Consider the following 25,806-nt stretch of genomic DNA (forward strand, 5'->3'; position numbering starts at 1 on the left):
ATAAAATTGTTTTTTTTTTTAAGTGTCACCTCACCAAACACTGCAACCCACAACAGAAATGATTTGATACAATTTTGATTTACTGTTTTTTTCCTGATAACGATAAGATACAACTAGAAACACATGTATACACAATAAATTTCCTTTGGGACTACCTTAGAAAATCTTTACTAGTAATTCTAATCTCTGTGCAATGAGCAAATTCAAACTAGAGAACCTCAGACGACATGTGGTTTCAGTCATTCAGGTGCTGAACCAAAGTGGGAAAGTGTAGGTTTCAGTATCTGCTGCTTTCTTGCTTTTTTAATGCAGATTCAACAAGCTTAACCTTCTTCAAGTTCTCGCTATTTACAAGTGAGAGCTTTTCCATTAAGGATCTGAGCTGCGATATTTGGGCATCTTGGACATAGTTCTTCCCTAATGTTTGCCTTTGTTGGTTCCCAGGACTGCCTTCTGGAGATTGCGTCAACCTTCTTAGCCTCGCTCTTAATGCTTCAATGGAAGAATGCAAAGCATCCAACTCAACTCCTTCAAAGTGGTCTGCAAAAGAAAAACAAACAAATAGATCGCGTAATATGTTAAAGTGGTCCCAGCCAAGCTGGAAATGAACTGCCAAGAAAGTCATTTACCAAGCTCAGCCTTCAATGCATGCTCAGCTCCAGACAAAGGTTTCTTGTGTGCCCCAGGCAAATTCCGCAAGTGTTGTAATCGTTGTTCCAAACTGTTATGCTGCTGAACTGCATGATCGATCCTCTCCTCCAATCTCGATTGTCTCTCCTCAACTTTCAAAACCTTATTTTGTGCCTCAGATAAACGAGCATGTTGATCATCAATGATTCGCTTCAGTTGTGGAGCATGATGCTTGAGCTCAAAGTGTACCTAGATGGTCAAATCGCCATACAACTAAAACATCAAAAGCTTGAGCACCAAGTGGGTATTCCACAATTCAGATTCATGCCAGATTAGTAGTATTTTACATAAGCAACCAACATATTTTGTAAGACCTATAAAAATTGTCGGCTGATTTCTGCTACACAAATGCAAAAGTGGCAAACATCTTAAAAACATAAACCTAAATTTTATAGCTGTCAAAAATTTCAATAAAGATGCCCTCTCAATGCATGAATCCTGTTATAGCAATACCAGCTGTGATTCTAAAGTTACAGACTTATATAGGCCCATAGTTAGCTCCAAACATTGGTATCTTTAGGTTTTCTCTTATTTGTCTCGTTTCTTCTCATTAACTTCTGAAATTGCAATCAGCTAATTATATTATAGAATTTTCACTTTTTATATGCAAGAAATCACATGTATCCAATAATTTTTCAAACATTTTCCAGCTAAAACACTAATCTGAAAGTAGAATAAACCACAAAGTGCTTGATGTTCGATGGACATAGAGTAACTCGTAAAAAGCACCAATTTTATGTGATTTAGATATAATTTTCTTACCTTATGTGCATACTCAACATAATTCTCTTGGAAAAGATTGAAATACTGATGAAGAGTTGATCGACCTTCAATAGAATCAGCAGCAACAGAACGTAGATTCGGTGAAGCCTGAGGAAGAAGAATCACCTTTGGACCACTTAACAGTTCTTTGCTTATGATATCAGGAGTATCTATCTCTTTCTTTGCTCCCAAATCAACAGATTTTTTCTCTGAATCAATTTGAACAGGAAGCAATAGGTTCCAAGTCTTCATCTCTATCACAACACACTCTTGAGTGGAGGTGACTCCCACTATCCATGAGTACCCAAATGAATCCGATAATGATACAAACCCACACAAGGGAGATGGTGAGGAGGTTTCTCCCTGGCATGTATTTAGGACGGGATGCACAGAGGGACTTCTGTTAGTTTCATCCTTACCCCTGGTTTGACTTGTAAACGGGAGAAAATGCAACACTACTGAATCGATCCCTCCATCATGGACAATATATATTCTTTCTTGCATTAGGGGATCAATAGACATGGTAATAATAGAACCACTTTCTGTGTTTTTGGGCAAGGCCAAGTCCACGGTAGCCAGTCTCAACAAGGGAGGTGGATGTCCCAACCAAACAGTATGATCAAGTGGTTGATCAAGCTTCACAACTGGAAGCTCACCTGAGATTGGTTCACAGATCATAGCAAGACCATGAATACGATCCTGGGAATCAACACGAAGACGAGGCGGGATATTAACTGTCCAGACTGGCTGGATTTCATCAGCTAGAGCATCTATCTGCAATTGCCCACCACTCCATGAAGTCACCACAATTGAGTCTTTGCTGACCAAATTATAGAGAAAGCTGACTGCACGACCTTCACATTCTGCACCTCGAACAGCTAGAGATTCATCTTCCCCACCATGACATATCTTTCTTAGAGGCCCCTGGAAAATTAAGCTCCCCAAAAAAATAAATAAATATATAAAAGGTGTGGTGTGTTGGTTTCATGAAGATGCGGAAAAACAAAAAAGAGAAGCAAACCATTTGGTAAAGTATATACCTAAAAATATAGACATATACCTGCAAAGAAACTGATGAATCAAACAAAGCATGCGGATGAGCTTTTAGTGCAGGTAGATCTCCTTCATCAATTGTTTCTTGAGCCACCTCAGGAAATGTTGCTTCCAGCCAAGAGATTGCAAGACTAGAATTTCTGACAGCCAATGAATTGACTGATCTCAAACCAAATGTTTGAGCATCATTATATATCTCCAATATCGATTCCCATTTGTAAACACTGATGCACATTCAACTTCAGTTAACTTGATTATAAATAAGTGACAAGCAGTTAAATAAATTAAAATACCCTCAAGGGGTAATCTTGGCCATACAAATGGAACAAATACAAATGAGAGAACTTCTCCAATATTTTCAGTTACACCGGATTGGGTGTACTGTGTGGTCTTTGAATCAGACACAGACCTAATCAGAGTAACAGTAGTCTTTTGTGGACTGGAGCATAAATAGAATTCCATGATCTTACGCATGTGTTGAACGTGTCAAAAATAAAAAGCAGATGTACCTCCTTGTCCCATTTTAAATGAATTTCAATATTCTTATGACTATCAAACACTTAAGGGCCTATCTCTCACTATTTCCAAGAAAATATTATAAGCACAACACAACAAAGAATATTACAAAAAAATAAAAGGAACAGAAATAACAAAATAATTGGAATTTAAAGTACCTTCCAAATGGGACTACTGGACATAGGATGTAAATTGAACCATCACTGAATAGTACAAAAACCTGCAAGGACAGTATAAAACCCGGACGTCATTTGATGTAAGACCGCTACAAGATTGAAAATACTAAATTATTACCCAAACTGATGAGCATGAATAAAAGATGGAAGAGGAGACTATAGAACAAAGGATATACCAAGTCAAAAGCAAAATAAACAGCATAAAGACTTTGCCACAGGAATGAAATGCCTCAAAAGGCCAATATCAGTGCTCAGGAATATCATCTTTTAGCAGCTTTCACCGCCCCGGGAGGGGGTGGACAGTAGAATACCATCATGAAGAGCCAACAAAGCATACTATTTTAATACAAATCATATGCATTAACAAGATATATGAACTATAAACTGATCTTACACTGAATCTGTCCCACAAGTGGTCTCCCCCAAAAGAAAAATCAACAGGGCAAATTGAAGCAGCATTCCTATATCGACCTGGTTCAACTGGCTGCAGATAATATTCTTGCTCTGGTTGCATTACATCTGAAGCCAGGTTGAAAAGTCTACCGGAAGGCAAGAAAAAATTTTAGGTTAAGATCAGTCAAAAACAAAAGTTATTATTTGCTCTCTTCAAGAAGCACACCAATCGACACAAAATTAAACATGTTGATCAAGAATGCAAGAATGAATCAGGACAGAATCTTGTTATTCCAGTCTAGCTAAAAGGTAATCCATTGTAGCCATTGAGAATAAAGCAACATACGGTCATATGAGGATAGGCATTGGCTGCAAGCATGTACAGTAAGATAGTATAGACCTACAGATGATTGCTAACAACATGCTATTCCGACTCATCTTCAGTTTAAGAAATAAGCATGTTCATCAATTGATCAAGTAATACCTGAAAACTGAATCAGAAGAAAGAATCCCCAGATGGGTATCACTATAAGGATGCCACGAAACTTGTAGTGTCCGTATCACATTGCTGCTACTAAAATATATTTGGGAACCGACTGAAACAGTCCTGTGAACATATTATCAAATCCACCCATTGGCTATCAATTAGAGTCAATTATCTGCTAAATTTGAGACACCACAACGCAATTACACAAGAAATGTACCTGCAAATGATGGTTTTGTTATCACTACTACAAGTACGTCCGTACAAGTACATTACACAGAGACCATCTGAGCCAATAAGTAACAAAGCTGATCCGTTTCTATTGATCGAGATTCTACTAACTTCAAAATTCAGCTTCACATCAGCTCGCATCACCTAAAATTTAAGTTTAGGTTAATAAATAAACAAATTATCATTTTCAGCACGTGCAGGAAAAAGTAGTTTGAAAAAGAATATATATAAAAAGATAAAACCTTGGAGGGAGAAGCGGCGAGGATGGAAGTCGGTTCGGGTTCGCCCAACCGAACGGAGATTCGATGGAGGCATTGTGCGTTCTGGTCCCAGTAATACAACCGTGAGGCTCCGTCCCAGGCCACTAGATTCTTTGGAGCTCCGTTAAATTTTCCGCCGCCGTTTCTAACTGCGTCGGGGGCGGAGAACACTGGGTGCTTTTGAAGCGGGACCCACTCGACTTCTTCTTTCGGCGTGAGGGATAGGCGTGAGTCTGTGCTCTGCTCCGACAAGTCGAAATTGAAACGCATTTTAAACTTACAGTTTCTTTTTTGGCTGGCTCGTAGGGTTTTTGGCAGTGAGTGTTCGTATGGTGTTTGATCTATTGTCTCTTGAGTGCGGGAGCAACTGAGCGGGACAGGGACACAGAGTACGAGAAACCAACCACCTAGATTTGGGGAGGTATGCTTGTATATCGTGTGGGGATCAAAACGACGTAGTAATATTTAAAAGACAAAAAAAAATTCATGAAAATAACCCCAAAAAATGGTGTCAATGTACGGGAAAAATATTTGTTTGCCAAATGCCAGTTTTGTGAATGCCAACGGTTGAAATGGAGAAATCAGGAGGAGGACAATTCATCGGCGTTGGAGATCTGCCAGAGCGTTAAATTTAATTTTTCGTAAAGAATTATATTTAACTTTGTTGGCGTCTATGCCTATAACTATATTTGTTTTGAGTTTTTAATGATGGGGAGTATGATAAGGATTTTGAAAAAAATAAAATAAGGATAAATTTGAAATTATTTGTGGCACGTCCACAGAGAAATCATTTTAAAATTTTTGATGGATTAATTAAGAAATGGGGGTTAATGAGTGAAATTAAAAAGGTGAAATATCACCAATTTAAATTATGGATTTATTAAACTTTCTTTATTGAGTTATAAGATTCAATATTAAACACTGAATCAATAATCATGATTTATTTTTTAAAATAATAATATAATTATAAAAAAATTTTCGTCCAAACTGACATGACATGATTTAATTAGTTGAATTAAATTTTTTTATTTACATGATTTGTTCTTATTATTTTGCAACCAGTCATTAGATCTATAATTGTACAGCTGCATTAGTTAGATTCAATGGTTGAAAGCAACGGTGACACCGTACCACACTATTACAATATAGTTGGATCCTTTATATACAAATGACGAGTAAACGACTTGCCGCAATTTCATGAAAGCTTCGTTCCAACTTCCAGATTATGTGAGTCAGTTATCTAATAAAGGTCCTTTACCTTCCAGAGTCTAGTCTTTTGTGCGTGTATTTTTTTATTCTTCTTTTCAAGGTGTTTACACTCTTTGATCCAGTCTACGCGCTGGTTTAGTTTTTATTTTACGTGTTGCTTTTGTTTATTAAAATGCAAGAACAGAACCTTCTTCTTATTTGAACTTTTACCGAACAAATACAACAAAGCACTAAATATTGACGATACGGTTAGCAATTGCAGTTGTTTTATTGAATTGACATGGTGATCCAAGCCTCATTTTCGATTGACTGCAAATGGCTTGTTAGAGAGATATACTTAATGACTTTGAACTCATCAAAAAGCCTTCGGCTATCTGATTCTTTTACTAACTTTCAGTAGACAAATACAAGCTGTACGACAAATACAAGCTGTACATGTTAACTAATTACAACAATGGAATGTTTCATCCCTTCTCTAATCTCTCTATATTAAAGCTCACAGCCACCACTTCACAATTCTTGCATATATACTTCGCATTTGGTGTGTGTGTATATATAGACACACCGTTGTGCTTGCTTAATAACGCCGCCCTGTTAAGTGTTTAACTAAAACTTGATCTTCAAAGTCACTCTTCAGATGAATCTGTATCAAGAAAACCACCAACAGAGCTTCAGTGAGTTAATCGAACAAATAAACAAACCCATGTTGGTTTTGGGGCCGCATGGGAATGATGAATTGATGACAAGTAATTCACATCAACAGCAAGACACCATTTTTTAGTTCTCCAAAGAAGAAGAAAAGAGAGTGAAAAATACCTGAAATTTAACTTTGACGGATGTGATTAGCCAAGAAGAATCTGCATTTAAGCTACAGTTTCTTCTTTGTTAGCTGATCAATTGGCTCTTTCTTCTTTCGGAATCTTCGGATGATACCTCGGGAACCCATTCTTGCAAGCTGAAACCTGCACACATGGCAAAACATGTTTATTATTTTATTGAGTCACAGTTATCAAAAATTAAAAATAAAAAATAAAAAGTTTGGCGGATGCTGCGGCCGCGGATAAACATGGTGAATATATCGCTTGCGTGTTAAGAAACGCAACGTGGGATGTTGCCACTCGGTAAGGCTTCTAGAGGGAATTTAACAGAAGCAATTAGGCATAATCTCATGACAGAACCTTAAGTTTCACATTGAATTTTGACTTTCGGTGCCTATGGATTTTAAAGTTACTTGTCTAATAAGATCCTCTGGCTCATGTCATGGAGTTAAAGTTAGCTTTTTCTAATGCATAACAGATTGAATGCAGGTTCTAGACATTACCCAAAAGCTCTCTTTTTCTTGCAACTCTGCTTCTTTCCGAAGAAATTTGAAATGAAAAAGGAATAAAAACTTTGGGTGTTTTAAAAGAAAATGGTCCAATTAGAAGCCACACCCAGCTCATATTTGATGCCAAGGAATCAAATTTTCTTAGCACTTGGGATGTTGTCAGAATAACCCAGATCAGGAATTTGCTAAGATTCTAAAAACTAAAAAATAATAAAATAAAAAAACAGAGGAAGTTTGGTAAAGTTCATATTCTGGGCACAGTTGCAAATAGCCCATGCTCCGGAATTGGTCAAATATAAAACTTAAGTCGCCCATTCCTAAGGGGCGGCTGCCCGCCACAGATTCTATGTACATATATGATTTTAGGCATCATTTTGACTGGAGATTGAGTCAGCAATTGCAGAAACATGAAGCCATCGTATAGAAATAAACAAAATGAGCACGTTATAGCCACATGGGGTCGCCCTATTTTTAACATGTTTCACGACAATAATTGGACTTTTCTGCCCAAAATACACATTCTTCATATTAACACATACACAAACAAAGACTTGTTACCGCTGATGAAATTTTGATGTTAAACATATAACTTCTGTCAGGAATTTGGTTTTCTTGAGAGCGGCTATCTTACAATTATGTAGACTAGAATCATCTCAAATTTAATTTTGTGTCATATTTATATGTAGTGAAAGCTGAAAATTTTGTGACAAATGTAATTTACAACTAGTAATTTCTCGAAAAGAAAGGACCAAACCAAACCAAACCAAACCAAACCGAACGGCTAGACTTCCAGAAGAGCAAAAAAATCAACTCTTCTGGCAGATTAATTTGACCACCGAAATTCCTTAACCCTGCGATATAAGGCGTGCGTGATGTGACATCTAATGGTCCAGATCTTCCCATCAACCAGTTGTATGGTATATACAAGTAGACCACTACCGCATGGATATTATCACCTAGTTTTTTTTAATTCTACATGCAATTAATTAAAAAAATATCATAAACAGAAATGAGAAGACTTACAGCTTCAATATCAATTTTATAAACCAAAAGCTTTTTTCTCTCTCTGCAACTTGTTCTGTAAGCAACAACGATATGACCAACGGCCAGAGCCAACGAGCAGATGAACAACGCCATTTCCATGGCTCTAACGTAGACTCCTCTATCAATATCGGCAACACTGAAAACATATGAAGCCTTTAATGAAACGAAAATCAAAGATAGCACTGAACAGATGGTTGTGATTCCCAAATATGGACCCCCTGAGCGCCTTGGCCCATCGCACAACCCATAAACACCTGCAAGAAGAATATAAACAAATGAATAAATAAATAAAAACTCGTTACAATATAATCATTCAGTAATATTATGCAAACGTCAGCAATCAGCACTTACAGATGATGACAGCTGATCGGATGATGGAGATGAGTGGGATGTCGACGAGAGAGTAACGAAAGTCGTAGTCATTGAAATGGGAAGAGAGGGTGCTGAGGGACAAAGAGGAAGGAGAAAGGGAAGCGGAGAGGAGAGCAGAAGGGAGAAGGGTGTCAGCAATCGCTAGCAAAACCGGGGCTGAAAAGAGAAGCAGAGAAACTAACATGGTGATCAAGAAAAACAAAGTTTTAAAGGCTCTCAAAATAATTTTTGATTTCTCTTCCTTTGAGAAGAAACCCATCTTGGATTTGCTGTGAGTTGTTTGTGGGAGGAAGAAGAATTTATATACAGAGAGAAAAAATGAAATAAAAATGAACGATGAATGATGCCTGTGTGGGAAAGTTTGAGGGGAGGCCAATGACGAAAGGTTTTAAAAGGAGTAGTGACTCGGGGAAAAAATTAAATTAATGTTTTTATAAAATAATAGAGTATGGAACATTTCATTTGGATCCCTGGAGATTCCAATAGTTTCAAGGACAAAACTTATTAATTTTTTAATAAAGTTTTTGTTGTTAACTGCTATTTGAGTCTATTATTCTCACCTCTCTTCACGGAGTGAATAGACTTTTATCAAATTCAAGGGTACTAATAGATACTATAAACATAAACATTTGAACTTAATTTTACATATAAACTTCATATTCTTTTTAAAAATTTACAATAAAAATTTTCCAGTCATTTAAATTCACATAATCATAATATAAACAAAAAATTTGATATAAATATTTTATCTATCAAGATCTACCAATAGACTTATTTTTAAACTTATATATATAACGAAGAAAGTAAGCATTCAAATAATGACTCGAACTTCACATAGAGTATGAAAATTTATTAGGTGATAAAGAGATTCAGTATTCAAATCTGCCTCACATTGAGTTGGAAGAAGAATAAGTAACTGCAATAATGGAACCATGGAAGGGAGTTTTATGCAAGAAGATGAAAATTTTCTATTTATTTCGGAAATAATGAAAAAATGTGGGGCATCGGTTGATAATAACCATTGCATAAATTATTTGTAACTTGTAAGGGAAGGTGCAGGCTGAGGTGCGATATTTTGACTGGACTTGTCGATTTCAAAAGAAGATGACAAAGACGTGGAACTTTACACGCTCAAGTTAATTACCAGTCAAATAGAGGATTCCCCGCCCGCTATTGTTACTTTCCGCTGTTATTTGTTTTATCAACTGAATTACCTAATTTTGCTTTACTGAAACAACTAACGGCATCTTTTTTTTCTTAACTGAAACAGAGCTCTTTCGTGATCTAATCTAATTAATGGTCCAGATCTTCTGGTACTCTGAAGATTGTGAGTTTTTACCTGATAATTACACATTGACTTTTTGACCAATTAAAACTCAAGTAAGAGACTAATATCGACCAATTTTTTTTTAGCGTGCAGAGTAATAATTGATTTTTTAAATATTTTTATTAATGTGATAATTATTATTAATTACGCGTCAAATTTATATGATGATTCGTATATTTTGATAACTAATATCACATTTATAATTTTTCATGTGTCAATTTAATACTTATTTTATCAGTTCAGTACCATGAGGTATTTTTTGTACAAATTTATTTATGCTGATTATATTAATTAAACTTATATGTAATTATCATTTCGACCCATTAAGTTTGTTTCCTTCTTCCTTTTTTTAATATCTGACACTTGTCAAGATGGATCTTGATTATGTTTGTTGCAAGATTAACTACCATCCATTTTTCAAGTGAAACATTGTAATAAAATATTTATATGCCTAACTTTTTTTTTCTTTCCTCTCTTGTTCTTGGATATTTTATAATTCAAGTCAATAAAATATCTCTCTCCAATCGAGCAGGTATGATGGAACCAACAGATATTGATCACATGATCACATGCAACATTTTGTCCTCGAGAATATTTCGAGGTTTAGTTTACTTTTTTGTTAAATTTAATTAGTGGTACCTTGTTGTTATTTGATTCAAAATCATATTATAAGGCATTTTCTAATTGGATTCTCTAGTCACCAACATTTTCAAATTCCTTTGACGTGTATGATCATATACCAAATTCAATCAATCATATATATGGCATCAATTTTTATAACGTCACCCATGATAATAATTCGTGGTACCCTCAGTAACGGATTGCCGGATAATTAGCTAGCTCATATTTAATTAACTTAATTTTAAATTTTTAAGATCCGTCTTATTATAATGTTTTATTTATTATGAACATGTTTATTATGGATTTCGTTTGTTTTTAATTACATAGAGAATCTGTATACACCAATCTTCGTTTGTTTTTAATTACATAGAGAATATGTATACACCAATCTTCAAATTAATGATCAAAACATGCATTTCCGATTAATGATCAAACCGGCATTATTTTTTTTCTTTTTTGAACTTTCTATTTTGCTTCTTAAAATTGAGTTTGACTCGTGGGTGGCTTGACGATCTTCTCATGTCATAAATTTTAAGGCGACTTTTCACTATCCTCTGAATTATTACCAAAGTCATCGGTCATCGTTTTCAAGATCTTTTCAGCATTTTCCTTCGAAACTTCCATATCATTAAACTTCAACCGTACATGCACTCACCAGGCAATTGAACATTTTCAAACTTAGAATCTAATTTGAATAATAATCAAGCAGCTAAAGTTGTTCGTATGGCATTGTTACAAAGCACGCTTTAATTAATCATTGTTTGAACATTATTCAGTAATATAGGCGTTATGTGCAATTAGTAAATCAATGGTGAATGAAATTATTTATTAGATCGTCTTTCTATAGACATGTTTATAAATACCGCAGTAAGTACAGGTATCAAAGGGCAACACTCTTTATTCAAAAGAGAATGAATCGAAATATCTCGTGTTTTACTAAAAAGTCATCGTTTCATTTTATAAATACTTTCAGTTTTTCATTATATGATGCCTAAAAAAAAGAAGAAAAAAAGTAAGAGTTGATTTTATCATATATCTTGTTTTGTTGTAAGTAAAACGTAGATTATTTCAATCTTCTTATAACTTTGAACTTCTCAAATCTTCAATTAGTCTCTTCTTTTTTCGCATAAGGTAATACTTTTTACCTTGACGATTGAAAAATACATGCATGAGAGGCAAATTAATAAGCCATCTTTATCTTTGAATAAATCTTGATTTATGCTTAATTTTGTCTGTGGGAGTTGTTGGTAAATATTGACTAGTTTCTAGTTTTGCGAATCAAAAGTCTAGAATAATTAATTAATAGCCGCATAATTTTAGCAATATAAACATGTCTTTTTTTTTCTTTTTTTTTTTTTTTGCAGCCTCATTTCAATCTCAATTCTAAAGCCGCCAAATGGAAAATCTTAGTCAAACCAAATTACCAAAAGAAAAAAGAATGGTGTGTATTAATTTTTTTTTTTTGTTTTTCTTGGGGTATTTTTTTCCTCATTATCTTAAGCCGCCTCGGGCCCGGATGAAATAGTTTAACGTCACACGTATGACATAAAACGTCATCGTTTCTTTTGAAGCTTCTAGTATCATGAAAATATAAGCCAAAATTACTCTTCCTTTTTTTTTTTTTTTTTTTTTGCCTACGAAATTATCATTCACTTTTAGGCTTTATTTGAAATTAATGGTGAGAAAGTTGAAGATGATTTTAAATTTAATTTTTATGCTTGATAAAATATATTTAAAAGTTTTTTGAGGACGCACCTTCAATGACAAAAATTATGATTTTTTTTGTGAAATACTTGAAATTAATTACCTCTTGAACTTTAATTTCTCTCTCAATTTTTGTCATCGAAGGTGTATATCCTTCGCATACTTGACCATAGTAAGTTTGACTGTTTATTCTATTTTGCCATTTTAGTAAGGATTGGTTTGACTCTTTTGACGTGTCCTTGGCAAAGTAATAACAGGTGGCAGCTTGTGGTTAATTTGCAAGTAAGAAGCCATCACCCACACACATATATTTTAACATTAACCCAATCATATGTTAATTCCACAGTTGAAAGCTTAGATATGATGGAGAAGAGAGATGTGAAACCTACAACTGTAAGTTAGAATATTGCTGGCTAAATTGTGAAGCAGTGCTTCTCAAAAACATAATTGATGATTAATGAGAAGCTTCGTATTATTTTGGCAGTATAACGCGATTAAGAAACCATCATTTCGATGGATTAGATTAAAAAATAAATAAAATAAATAAAAATGAGACGTCATATCTTGTATGAGTGAGTGTGGCGACAATATAAGAAGTAACGTGGGTTCTAAAACAGAGAGAACAAGACGAGATAACAGAGACGATTGAGGAAAATTAAAAACACAGTGTACGGCATGTTCCATTCGGACACGTAAGAGAAAAGTTGTGTCGTGAAAACGTTAAAAAAACAGAATGTCGTTGACAAAACGAAAAAATGTGGCCCCGTAAATATGATATGCTTGTAAGAGAAGGGAAACGAAATGAGAAGCACACGCGGAGATTTCGGAGCACTTGAATGTGATGGAAGGGGTCTTGTTTTGTTTTTCTGATTTTGATTTTATCGTTGGAAATGTTCTAGAAAGCAAAGAGGAGAGAGCTTAGGGGGGTGGCGGCAAGATATGTGACCCAATTTAATTTAATTATTTTTCATGTTTTGGAATTAAAGGCATGGATATTAATTATGGTATTGGGGATGAGGTTTTCAAACGAGACACATGCAAGATGTGACCTCTCTTGATAAAAAAACATGACTCTTTCCTTTATATTTACACGTACACATTTATTAAGATAATTATAACAACCTATGATTTAGGTATAAAGCAAATGAAAGTAACGTTAAGAGGTTAATATTGCTATTTATTCCTTCAAACATATAACGCTACTTTCATTTAATCAAACGCAGTGACTTACTATGGATGTGACATATATAATAATACACATCAAAATAGATCAAAGTACAAATACGATAATAATCTTTCAGTGTATTATTTCAACTACGCCGTGAATTCGAGCTGTATATGAGTTTTGTTAGTACTCTTCTAACTAATATGTTAATAGGATACAATTGTATCTAATTTAATGTATCACTTGTAGATAAGTATTTTGTCTAACATGGTTGTTGACTTTATATTATTTTATCACTAATGCGTAGGATTGACAATTTAAGGGCTTGGGCTGGGCTTTTTCAAGCCAATACCCAAATCCATTAGAGTAAAAGTGTAAGAGCTGGAGTTGGGGCGGACCTGAGCTTTTACTTATTTTTTCAATTTTTAAAAAATTGTTGTAAACTTAAAACGAGTTAATAATAATAAAGTTGTTGTAATCAATAATGAATAAAATAAAATAAATCTTTTAAAAATAAAATAATAAATAAAGAAAATAAAGCAAATAAAAACTTATATATTTAGTTTTTTTTTATATTGGATTCTCTAATTCATGAACTCTCTTAATTAATTAATTAATACTTAAAAGAGAGTTTAATATCATAATTTTAAGTATTTTGATTTATTATTGATATATAAATTAGGGATTCAAGCTTTCTTTTTTTTTCCATTATTTTTCAATTTTGAATTTATTATTCTAATTTATAATTTTTTCTAGTAAAAAAATAAAGGGCTTAGGCCTGGCCCGAGCTTTTTTTCCTAAGCTCTTGTCCAGGCCCTCATGCGGGAGGCCCGAGCCAAAGCCTGTAGGAATGGTCAGGGTTAGCCCGAGCTTTCTTGCCATCCCTACTAATACGTAATTAAGTATAAATCAATCATTATGTGTGTCACGAGTCAAAAGATGTTCATTTTTTTAAAATTGAACTCAGAATATGTATAGCTACTAATTTTGGTTTAGATATTTAGATTGTGAGGTCACATAGATAAACTCTAAGAGGTACTCATAGATTTTGTATCATAAATATTAGTAAATTTGTAATGTAATTTAAAGAATGAGAAAAAAAATGTCAAAAAATGTCTAAACAGAAGTATCACTTTTATCTTGAAGTAAAATATAATCAAGATCTTATACAAAAATAAAGTCATATGTGTATATAATAATAATAATAATAATAATTTTGAGGTGAGTGGATTTCATGCAAATTCACTATTACATCATATGCTGCTATAATTAATGGAACAAAAGTAGTAGCGAATCCCCAAGAAATCTTCATTTTCGTGTCTGCATGAGAGAGAGAGTGTGTGCGTGTAATAGCTATTTGCTAATGCATATCAGCGTATTTTGAACTCATAATGATAAATTAGTGCTTACGTTGGATGGACGTAGACATATAGTCTTAGGAACATAACGTGCACGTTCCAATGTAATTCTCACTTTTTTTTTGTGTAAGTCATTCGGTATCCGGTAACCGCATTGGGTCCCGATTAATCCAAATTTGGAGTGTAGTCACAGTTAAAGCTCTTTACCTATTCCAAATGGCGTGTTTAGTGGGGATCAAACCTGAGAGCTCTTCCCACAAACTCAGCATGCGCTGCCAATTGAGCCACGACCATTTGGTTAACCAATGTAATTCTTTTTCTCCATTTCATCTACCGATTCTGTGAATCCCCAATAAAGTTGCCATAATTGTTGTCGTTGCATCATCGCTATGCATGCCTTCTCCATGAACTTATTATTCCTAGTTTAATATTGTTGTCAAGGCGGCAAATTTGATTAAGCCATTAATTCCAACGTTCTACTCATGACCCGTCTCCATTATGGCATCTAAATTTTTAATTGTTGTTTCGTAATATTCATTTGAAGTTATTAGTTGAATATTTCTTCAATCACATGATACTTCCCCCACACCGCTAGCTAGGCCGCCCTATATATAGAGTTCATTTTTGACATTTCTATTGACTCCTCTTTTAATTTTCTTTCGTGCTTTTAATTGCAGCTTTTGCCGTAATCTCACCATGAATCTTTCACTTAATTGAAATTATAATATAACAAATTAACAATATCAATTAAGTGCGACATTAAATAAAATCTACTATTTATCATAATTATGAGTAATTGTAAACACAAGCAGGATTACGGATTACTCCCCTAAAATGCACGAAAGTTTTGGTCCATTGAATTCTTGCCACACATGTTTATCTTTTAAATCTCAATTGTAAAGAGTAAATAAGCACCCACTATTTTCACATGTATTTAAACAGTGGGGGTTTCAATAAATATATAGTGGGTGCCATCTCGCAATCATTGGCCCAAAATCTTCTAAAAATCATATGTCGGGCTGATCCGAACGGCCCAAGCCAATATGAATTAATTGCACACGTGTCATAATTGTGTTTGTAAAAGAAAACGAAAATGTCGAGACTTTCACCGGATGTTTCATTTTGTTATCGGCTGTTGACAGGATGGCCGCGCGATCTATTTGGCGCTACGGGGGCAAGCTTGCGGTAGCAGCCACGGCTTTGGGTGGCGGAGCAGCACTTGCCAGCTCAGATGATCCGGCGACGGCTCTCAAGCTCTGCAGCGCCGTCCCTGTCCGCCTCGTCCGTGACTCCGTCACCGCGGCCTCCATCGCTTTCGGTATTCAATTTTATTTTATTTGTTTATGTTATTGAAATTCTGAAATTATTTGTAAATTTTTGTGCTATAATATTCTCCTATTCAGTTGCATTTCCGCCAGCTAAAAACTAATGTTCAATTGCATTAAAATTAAGCTTGATTATTATTAAATTGCAGTTATAAAGAAAAGTTAAATTACCACGAAGTGTTCACTGTTACATTATCATCAGTCTCACGGCTTGGAAAATCTTGCATTGTTTCAATTGTATGGTGGTGTTGGCAATCACATGCTTTCTTTCCAATGTGGGTAGTCGCATGTGTGCACCGATAAATTTCAGCTGTATGTGAATTGTCTCTAGATTATGAATATTCTTTATGGGGACTGCCGGAAGGAAGTAGTGAGAGAGCGAAGGTGAAACATGAAGTTCACCTTAGGTCGGCACGTAAGCTTCAAGAGCTGTGTTTCAAAAATGGAGGAATATATATCAAGCTTGGCCAACATATTGGGCAGCTGGTATGCCTTCTATCTACTTGATTTTTAGTGAGTGCTTTTTTGGTGCTCCATCAGTATAATGTTCATCATTTTCTAGTTTAAATCAACATTTCTTTTGTTTTTTCTTTTATTTCCAGGAATACCTGGTCCCTCAAGAGTATGTGCAAATAATGAGGGAGTCTATGTTGAATAAGTGTCCAGTTTCCTCGTATGATCAAGTGTGTGATGTTTTCAAGAAAGAGCTTGGAAAAACACCAGATCAAGTATGTACTTTGGATATAGTTTTTCTTGCCTTCTCGACCACTCCTTTCGTGGAATGTAATTCCCATATAATGAGTTTTATACGATCTTTTTTAGCTCGTTGGTTTTATCTGACATTTATATTTGGTGTTTCTCAATTTTCTCTTCAAGTTTTGATGATTATTTTCGGCTATAATTGATTTCCTCTATGGAGGCACATTGTTTTGTTTGCTTGCCACTGAATCAGTCTATTTGATGTGCAGGTTTTTGATGACTTTGATCCAGTTCCAATAGCAAGTGCTTCTCTGGCACAAGTTCATGTTGCTCGCAACCGCGATGGCCAAAAAGTGGCGGTTAAGGTTTTAGTCATTTCACTTTTACCTGAAATTTCATTTTGCACATGGCAAGTATAACCCAAGTTTTCATGCATATTGTGCTCATCTTTAGGTCTAGAATGTCTCTTATGAGGAATTTGCTATCCATGTTCAATATATTTCATCGATATTCAGGTTCAGCACACTCACATGACCGATACTGCGGCTGCAGATCATGCCACTGTGGAATTGCTAGTGAACACCCTTCATTGGCTTTTTCCATCCTTTGATTATAGGTGCTTTTCCATATGGTCTCTGTGTTTGCTAATCATCCTTCCTTACTATAGGATATGAGTTAAAAAAATGGGGTCTTGAATTGGGCCTTCAGCATGCTAACCATTCACCAATAAGAGATTATTTGGATTAAAGAATGGTATTATCTGGGGGTGCTCTTCATTCTTTTGTATGTGTGGATGGGTATTTCTGTGATAAACTGCTAGTGTTAATTGGCAATTTCTTGACTTATGCAGATGGTTGGTTGCTGAAATGCGTGAAAGCTTACCCAAGGCAAGTTCCTTTAATATGGGCCCCTTTCTTTTTTTATTTGGTTCAATATTTTTTATTGTGATTTATGTATTTCACATATTCATTATAAATTTGCTGAAGTATTTTGTTAAATTTACTATTGAAACTCTAATATATCATCTATTGTTTCTTAACACACACCCAAAAAAAAAAAAAGTTACAATTGAAAAATTTTCTCTAATCATATAATGCTTATGAGTTATGTGTTTTTGAACTCACTTAAACTCTTGAATATTTCTATTGTTATATGAAGACAGGCCAAGGCAGTCTTCCAAAATCCGTGGTTTGTACTTTAAATACTTTATCCATTGTTTGAGCTCTTTTAATTGTCAAAAGAAAATTCCTCTAGGCTACGTTTGGCATACAAGATTAGATTGGACTAATTATTAGGATTGGATTGGATGAAATTGGATTATATAATACCGTCTTAAGTTTCGTACAATATTAGATTGGACTATATTAAATTATATTTGAATGAAATTAAATAGCATTTAACTTGACATTTAAATACAAATATGAACTATTTATGAATATTTAATAAAAAATAATTATTAATATTATTTAAAAGAAATTAATTAAAATTAAATATTTAGAAAATTAGTTATTAGGTAATCACAATTATAATAAACAAATATAAGTTAGATTAAGTTCATTTAAATTAAATTAAAAATTATTTAAATATTTAATTTAATTTTTATTAAATATTTTAAATATATTTTATTTTATCAAAAAGTTAACAAATAATATACAAGCAACCGATTATTGGTATTATTAATTTTCATGATTAATTTTAATATAGTGATTATTAAATCAAATACTACATTAGATATTTAAGTAATAATTAATTAAATAGACAATTGTTTTTAAAGTTAATCCTAACTAAACCCATGTTTCAATTGGGATTACAAATCCCATGATCTTAGGACTACATTTACATTTAGTCCCATAATCTAATCCAAAGTGGAGCTTGCCAAATATAAGATAAACAATTAATCCCTAAATTAATCCAATCCTACACATAATCCTTGCTCCCAAACATAGCCCTAGGTTCCTACTTTGAAGGATTTAATTTGAACTGAAAGTTAATAGTCAAAGTTTGTTTTCAACTATTGGGAAATTCTGCTCCAACAATTTCCTCAAACTAATTCCAATTTGTTTTTCTGTTCGAAATGATACAATATATATTGTATAAGGAAAATAATTTGTTTCAGAGTTTCCAATTTAACATTGATGCATTCACTCAATTTTTTCAAACGAATTACCATCCAAAAAGCAGTGTAATATGTGATTGATCAGTTGTCTTGTGGCCATTAGGAACTCGATTTTTTGCTTGAAGCAAAAAACAGTGAGAAAGTTCTGGAAAATTTTTGGAAGTTATCTCCTCATATTGCGAATTATATATATGCACCAAAGGTCTATTGGAATTTAAGTACCTCAAAGTTGTTGATCATGGAATTTGTGGATGGTGCTCAAGTTAATGATGTGAAATCCATTCGAAAACTTGGTATTGACCCTCATGAAGTTTCTAGATTGGTAAGTCTGCAGCTTCGTAATCCAGTCATATTTTGTTTTTCTCAGAATTAATATTATTAAGAATTTGAATAACTTTTGCAATATAATAAATCCACTTAATTGCAAGTTGAGTAACTCAGGTAAAGTTGATACCATGTAGCCCGCATATTTTCTTCCTTTGAGCTCTTTCAACTTTTGATCCTTGTATTATGGAAGTTAACCAATTGGATTCATAAGTTGGAAAAATATGTGTTGATATCATCTTCATTCGGAATACCAACCATCATGCTGTTGAACGATGTGGATACAATTTTGATGCTTTTGATTTAATTATACACAGGTTAGCCAGGCTTTTGCTGAAATGATGTTTAAGCATGGCTTTGTGCATTGTGACCCTCATGCTGCCAACTTGCTAGTTCGTCCAGTGCCTTCTGAAAAAAAGAGCATACTTGGTGAGGATGTTCTTTCTGTTAAGATTTTTCATATGATCCACATTTTTAATAATTTCCAGAATGGTCTAATGCCTTACTGGATTCATGCAGACCGTGATAGTGCATCTAAATGCTTTGTTTTAGCTCATGCTTTGCTAGTTTGTTTTCATTTCCCTTCACATATGCAGGCAAGAGAAAACCACAGTTGATACTTATTGACCATGGTCTGTATAAAGAACTAGATGCCACAACTAAATTTAACTATGCTGCTCTTTGGAAGGTATTGATGTGTTCCTTGTATTTTTTTCATCTTTAATGCACCTAGGTGTTCTATTGTGAGCAACTTACTGTTGTCCTTGTTGATGTGTTGACACTGGTTTCAGGCTTTGATATTTGCCGATGCTAATGCAATAAAGGAATATAGCGTCAAATTGGGTGCTGGGGAGGATCTTTACGTGCTATTTGCAGGGATTCTAACTATGAGGCCATGGAATAGAGTCACTGACCGGGCTGTTGATCATTTAGTCATACAAGGCACTGATGGTGATCGTTCTGAATTACAGGTGAGCTTCTATTGAAGGGATGCATAGATCTGCTCTGAAAGGAATTTTTTAGCTTCTTGCTGTTACATCCTGATATGAATGGGATCGATGATTTGTGCAAAAGGTGACTCTTACCATTTCCATGATAATATTTTGTTATTCTTTGCAGATGTATGCTTCTCAGTATTTTCCTCAAATTACAGAACTTCTTCGGAGACTGCCTCGTGTCATTCTTTTAATGCTGAAGACAAATGACTGTTTACGAGCAGTTAATAATTGTCTGGTATAGTTTCACAGCTTTTAGCAGTTTAAAACTCTATGATTTACGAAGTATCTGGATTTCTAAATGGTGCTTTTGTTTAATGTGGTAGCATTTTATCTATGATTTGATAATTACTAAGTGGTAATAAAATAATTTTGTCATTAAAACTTGCACAGTTTCCTGTTTTCTGGTTTTGAAGGCTAGTAATATACTGAAATCATTCTGCTGGTTGAAATGTTACTTAATACAGCTGCAGGGATCTTCTCCTGAGTCATTTGTGATTATTGGAAGAGTTTCTTCCAAGGCAGTTATAGAAGCAAAATTGTTACAAAGTAAATCCTTCTTGCGCCGTTTGAGTGTCTGGTTGGAGGAAATCTTGTTGGAAGTTCGACTTTTCTCCATTGAGATGTTCCTGTGGCTTTTACAAATCCGAAAAGCTTTATTCCTGGCATAGTAAGAGTTATTTATACTGAGCTCTGATATGCCATCCCAAAGTAGATTACCTCATATTCATTGTCTCCATGGTTGAGAACTTGCCATTTACATGCAGGTTTTGAGCATGGATGGACACATTTATTTTTTACAGGTTTTTTTTCTTTTTATTTTTTTTTGTTGGGGGTTGGGTTGGGTGGGGGGGGGGAACCATCTAAATGATTCTTTTCACGGATGCATAATTTGTCTTCATGTACTTGGGACTTGATTCATGTGATTAAACCCTTTGATCGGTGCTGACTGATACACTATAAGAGCAAGATTGTTTCCCAGGACATTAATTTCACTGATATACAAATTTGAAATTTCTTGAATCATCCAGTTTCTTTTATTAGTTCTTGGAAGTCTGAACAGACATGGGCTTATGAGACAAGTAAATTTGAACATATGCTGCAGTTACAATTTTACCATTATTTGTTTGCATATTGGTTTTGCTTTGCACTCATTTCTCTTAATACAAATGTAGTTATCAGACAAGTTGGGATTGGGTCAATATCAGGATTGCGATTAGAGTTTATAATTGAGATTAGAATTCCTGTTTGATCTTAGCTCTTTCGAGAATTTGATGTTGTTGTGCGTGTTTAGTAATAAACGTAGATGATTGAGATTTTATTAATTAACCAAATGATTCAATGACTTTTTGCTGGGGACGTGAAAGTGCTTGATGGTCCCCTTTGTTCCTCAAGAACAGGAAGCTCGTTATTCATAAAGGTGGTAGGTGGCTTTTCTTAGTTGTACCAAAATACTAGTATATTGACAAGGATTGCCAACTTGTGTTGCTCCTAAAGCCACCTACCATTGCCAAAATACTAGTACCAACCCTTGTCAATGAAAAATTAGTAAAAATTTACGAACTCCGACCGGAATTGCCACCCCAGAAAAAAATGTAGCGTCATCAGCCTTAGATGGACCAATTCAAGAGTAATAGCAGATGAAGCTGAGTCGAGGAAATATGAAGAATAATGGGATTAATGATCATATACAATATCAAGGCTCTTGGGCCGAATTTCACTTTTCGACAACCTCGAGGACTGGAAATCGTTCCGGCTGTGAGCAAGGCTAAAACCAATAAAAGATCGCTATCAACTTGCAAGTTCGCAGGATCGGTAAATGGCGGGTTTAATGGATTGTACTATGTCGAATAGTCAACAGAAGACAGACTTGTCACCGGCAGCTGCATTAAGAGCCTCTCATATTGTTGGCTTGTTTGGTGAGCGCCAATTACTGATTCTACCACACTACTCAACAAGCCAACCGCACGCATTTATCCTCCTCCCTTCTGCAGTGGATGCGGTAATTTAATAATGGCTTTTATTGTGTTAGGTAACATTATTACGTAGCAGCCATGGAATGAAAATTGAACGGTTGTGGGAAATAAATAGTTTTTTTTATTATTATTGGATTTTCATCTAATAGCTGTTATATATTAGTACATAATCATGTATGTTACATGATTATCTAATATAACAGTCTCCTTTAATTATTACTCGCGGCTCCTTTAATTATAACAGTCTCCTTTAATAACAATCTTCTTGTAGAGCAATTAATTAAATTATGTTTTTTTTAATGTCATTTTAATTTCTAACAAAATTACCACGGAGTCGAAGAAAAAAAAATTCTTTTAATATTGTTGAATTATCTTTTTTTATAAAAAAATTACTGCTGGGAAATTTATCCATCCACATGTCACTAAATGGTAAGAAAAATATACTCTTTCAACAACATTAAAGACAAAATTATTATTTTAAAAAAATTTAAAATTTATCAGAAATAATATAATTAATCAACATAAATAATATATATATATATATATATATATATATATATATATATATAATTAAATTTTGACAATGTCTATGTTGGAGATGCTCTGCCGCGATACACTTCTTTATAATTATGTAATTAAAATTATAAATAATAAAAAATTATATTATAATTATAATTATAAAAAAATATTTTATGGTGGAGCATAGCCGGACCCTTAAATTTAATATAATTATCGCTGATAAATTCATTTTACACGCACATGTGTATATATACTGATGCTAGAATTCTAGAAAACGTATATCCTAAAATTTCTCCCAGCGCAAAAGAGAATTTATAGCGAACGCAACCGTTGCGGAGTGGCTGCTGTGACGGTGATCCTGTCATCATCTCCGTTCGTGACTAAAACAATGGTGGGACCCGCTAGGCCTCAGTTCGTTCTCTTCGGATCGTCCATTGTCCAGCTGGGCTTCAGCAACGGCGGCTGGGGCGCCATTCTCTCCGACATTTACGCTCGCAAAGTATATCTTTATATCCTTATAATTTCATTTTTTGTATTCTTTGTAATTACATTTCTTCAAAAATGACGCATCTGTTATAATTATGCTACTGGTGATTTGTGTGATAGGCAGATATTTTGCTGCGAGGTTACTACGGGTGGAATTCACGACGCGCACTTCAGGTTCTCGATCAAGTTTTTCCCAAGGTATTATATACATGTGTGTGCGCGTGTGTATGTATAAATATGTATATGTATATATATATAGAATCTTTGGCTGAATTTGGAAGTGCTTCTGTAGAAAGCACCTTGGAGTAAGAAGCACCTTTTTTTTTTTTTTTTTTTCTGTTGAAGCAATTTTTAGTAACGTTTCGAACTGGCAAAGAATTTTTAGAAAAGAATTATCCCTCCAAAATGCAAATTTAAGTTCTTTCTATCCCCAAAAGTGCTTTTCAATCTGCTTCACTCAAACACGGCAATGCACGTAAAAGGATGTCTTTCTGTCATGCTCTATTCATGATCATTTTATTGTACAGTCATGGTGTCCGCTAAACTTGGTGTCCTTCATAATTGAGGTTAAAATAGAGTTGCTACTCTAATGCAAACATTACTATCTCTGTTCTTTTCTGTCCCCTGTAGGATGCGCCTATACAGCCTTCGTTGGTGATTGTTTATTTTGGTGGAAATGATTCAATGGGACCTCACCCATCTGGTTTAGGCCCTCATGTCCCACTTCCTGAATATGTTGAGAATATGAGAAGGATTGCAACTCATCTCAAGGTACTTTCTTGATACACAAGTTACCTAATAGTAGTATGTCCTGGAGTTAAAAGTGCCTTACTGGATTTAGTATGTCCCAAAGGAGGAAGTCTACCTGTTACTTGCTCATGGCATTCCTGCAACAGCCTGAGGTTGTGTCTTGAATTTGGTTCATTTCTTTTCATGGGTTCAGCTTTATATGTTACCTGGGTGTTTGCTTTTGCATGCTTTGTGGTTTAGATTTGGTACTTCAGTCTCATTCTAACACAAGATGTCTGATATTAGAGTCTTTCCTGTGCAACGCGCATAATTTTTCTGAGTACTCCTCCAGTCGATGAGGCCAGAATTAATCAAGGCACGAGGTGCTGTGATACCTATCTTGTATATCAAATTTGGATGTTATTTATTTACTTTTTCCAGCAGTTCTAAGGCTTGTATATTTCCTTAAACCAGTGAAATTTTTAGCGAGCTAGTACGAACAAATGAGTTGTGCCAAAAGTACTCAGATGCTTGCATAAATTTGTGCCATGATTTGGGAGTGAAGGCAGTCGATCTTTTTACTGCAATTCAGAAAAGAGATGATTGGAAGAATGCCTGCTTCACGTAAGTTTGCTTGCTGCCTGTCTGCATTTATTTTTAACCCATACAATCACGTTCCAGAATTTTATTATGCTGTGATCTACTTTAGGTCATCTTATATATAGTGTGTATGCTCTGCTTTGATGCGGAAGAGGTGTATTTGACTGACATAGGTACTGCAATTTAAATTGCTTCTTTCTGTGTTCTATATGCTTCGACGAACTCGAACTTTTCATAGACAGGTTTTAGAATTCTAAATATTTGTTTTTGGCTTGAGCGTGGTATTTCTTTCCCTTTATGTGTTTGCTAGGATAGTGATTCACTTGTAGTTGAGAGAGACTTTGGTTTTTTTATATCAGAATTGACTCTATTGAATTTCATGTATTGTCTAGAATGGATAAGATCACCATTTACTGTCATTTGTTTCTCAAGAAAGATAAGCCATGCTGATCAACTTGGCCTACTACTGAGCTCAAACATCAGATATTTCAGCCATTCATTTTATTTCCTGTCTAATTTGGTTGGTTGATCTATGTTTGCCAATTATACCAAAAGATTTTTCCTGCACAAGCAAATAACATTCACTAGTATACAGAAAAATTGTTTCATTTGATTTGTGTGTAATGAAACAAGGTCCAGACTCTTGATTGTGATTCAATAACAACTTCTTTGAGTTGATCATAATCTTTCTTTTCATAGTGCAATCATTATTCACCTTTCAACCTGCATGATGACATTTGCCGAAAAAGCATGTGCTAGAATTGACATCAATATCCTGTTAAATGTAGGCATTTTTCATCAAATTAACACTCAAATTTCTTCTTTTCCCAGAGACGGGATTCATCTATCAGAAGAAGGGAGCAAGATTGTAGTAGCAGAGATACTGAAGGTGCTCAAGCAAGCTGAGTGGAAGCCATCTCTACACTGGAAGTCCATGCCCACCGAATTTTCTGAGGACTCACTTTATGATCTTGTTGCCGCCAGCGGTGAAAGGACCTTAAACCCCTCTGATTGGACCTTTCACAGGGAGATTCAATGGGACTAACTTGCGGACTCATCTTATGCTTTTGCAGTGTTTGCAGGAGCCATGCCCAGCAAGTTGAACACATTTACATGGGCACTGCCAAAAACAAACAAACTTTCAATGATGAATTATTATTAAGTAGTCATAAATTTCATTATTCTTTTAGTAGCAAATTGTTCCCTGTATAGGTCACATATCTCAGACCGTTGATCCTCTACCCAAGCTCTATTACTATGATATTTATTTTTTCTTGAAATTCTTCTGTCTATAAATTCGTTGTTGCCCGCTACGGAAAGTTAGAAAAACAAATATGTCCCCTTC

The 25,806-nt window shown here is 34.6% G+C and overlaps 4 protein-coding genes across 5 annotated transcripts; 2 read left to right on the top strand and 2 right to left on the bottom strand.

Moving 5' to 3' along the window:
• Positions 1–85: 85 nt before the first annotated feature.
• On the bottom strand, positions 86–5,223 carry LOC18043620 (nuclear pore complex protein NUP88). Its single transcript, XM_006435661.2, has 9 exons — positions 4,548–5,223; positions 4,295–4,449; positions 4,075–4,197; positions 3,592–3,736; positions 3,180–3,241; positions 2,513–2,729; positions 1,453–2,376; positions 630–879; positions 86–540 (listed from the first exon to the last, which is right to left on the bottom strand). Exons 1-9 carry the CDS (start codon positions 4,833–4,835, stop codon positions 278–280), a joined length of 2,427 nt encoding a protein of 808 aa, XP_006435724.1. The 5' UTR covers positions 4,836–5,223; the 3' UTR covers positions 86–277.
• An 888-nt stretch (positions 5,224–6,111) lies between these two features.
• Positions 6,112–8,901, bottom strand: LOC18043621. The gene is made up of 4 exons (XM_006435663.2): positions 8,497–8,901; positions 8,125–8,399; positions 6,591–6,736; positions 6,112–6,417 (listed from the first exon to the last, which is right to left on the bottom strand). Exons 1-3 carry the CDS (start codon positions 8,774–8,776, stop codon positions 6,668–6,670), a joined length of 624 nt encoding a protein of 207 aa, XP_006435726.1. The 5' UTR covers positions 8,777–8,901; the 3' UTR covers positions 6,112–6,417; positions 6,591–6,667.
• A 6,854-nt stretch (positions 8,902–15,755) lies between these two features.
• On the top strand, positions 15,756–20,981 carry LOC18043622 (putative ABC1 protein At2g40090). 2 transcript variants are annotated; one of them, XM_024185939.1, is made up of 13 exons: positions 15,756–16,010; positions 16,349–16,503; positions 16,620–16,745; positions 16,986–17,081; positions 17,232–17,332; positions 17,567–17,603; positions 18,936–19,154; positions 19,474–19,585; positions 19,753–19,844; positions 19,948–20,127; positions 20,276–20,389; positions 20,619–20,821; positions 20,919–20,978. In XM_024185939.1, coding segments are annotated over exons 1-13 (1,611 nt in total). In that variant the 5' UTR covers positions 15,756–15,835; the 3' UTR covers positions 20,920–20,978. The 2 variants fall into 2 exon arrangements, with proteins under 2 accessions (XP_024041707.1, XP_024041708.1); XM_024185940.1 differs by having other exon boundaries at positions 15,947–16,010; positions 16,167–16,503; positions 20,619–20,981.
• A 1,930-nt stretch (positions 20,982–22,911) lies between these two features.
• LOC18043623 (GDSL esterase/lipase CPRD49) lies at positions 22,912–25,722 on the top strand. The gene is made up of 6 exons (XM_024186751.1): positions 22,912–23,145; positions 23,253–23,330; positions 23,763–23,903; positions 24,168–24,244; positions 24,336–24,485; positions 25,293–25,722. Exons 1-6 carry the CDS (start codon positions 23,035–23,037, stop codon positions 25,504–25,506), a joined length of 771 nt encoding a protein of 256 aa, XP_024042519.1. The 5' UTR covers positions 22,912–23,034; the 3' UTR covers positions 25,507–25,722.
• The last annotated feature ends 84 nt before the right edge of the window (positions 25,723–25,806 follow it).

The sequence above is a fragment of the Citrus clementina genome, unplaced genomic scaffold (genome assembly GCF_000493195.1).
Source record: "Citrus clementina cultivar Clemenules unplaced genomic scaffold, Citrus_clementina_v1.0 scaffold_4, whole genome shotgun sequence".
Lineage (NCBI taxonomy): Eukaryota > Viridiplantae > Streptophyta > Magnoliopsida > Sapindales > Rutaceae > Citrus > Citrus x clementina.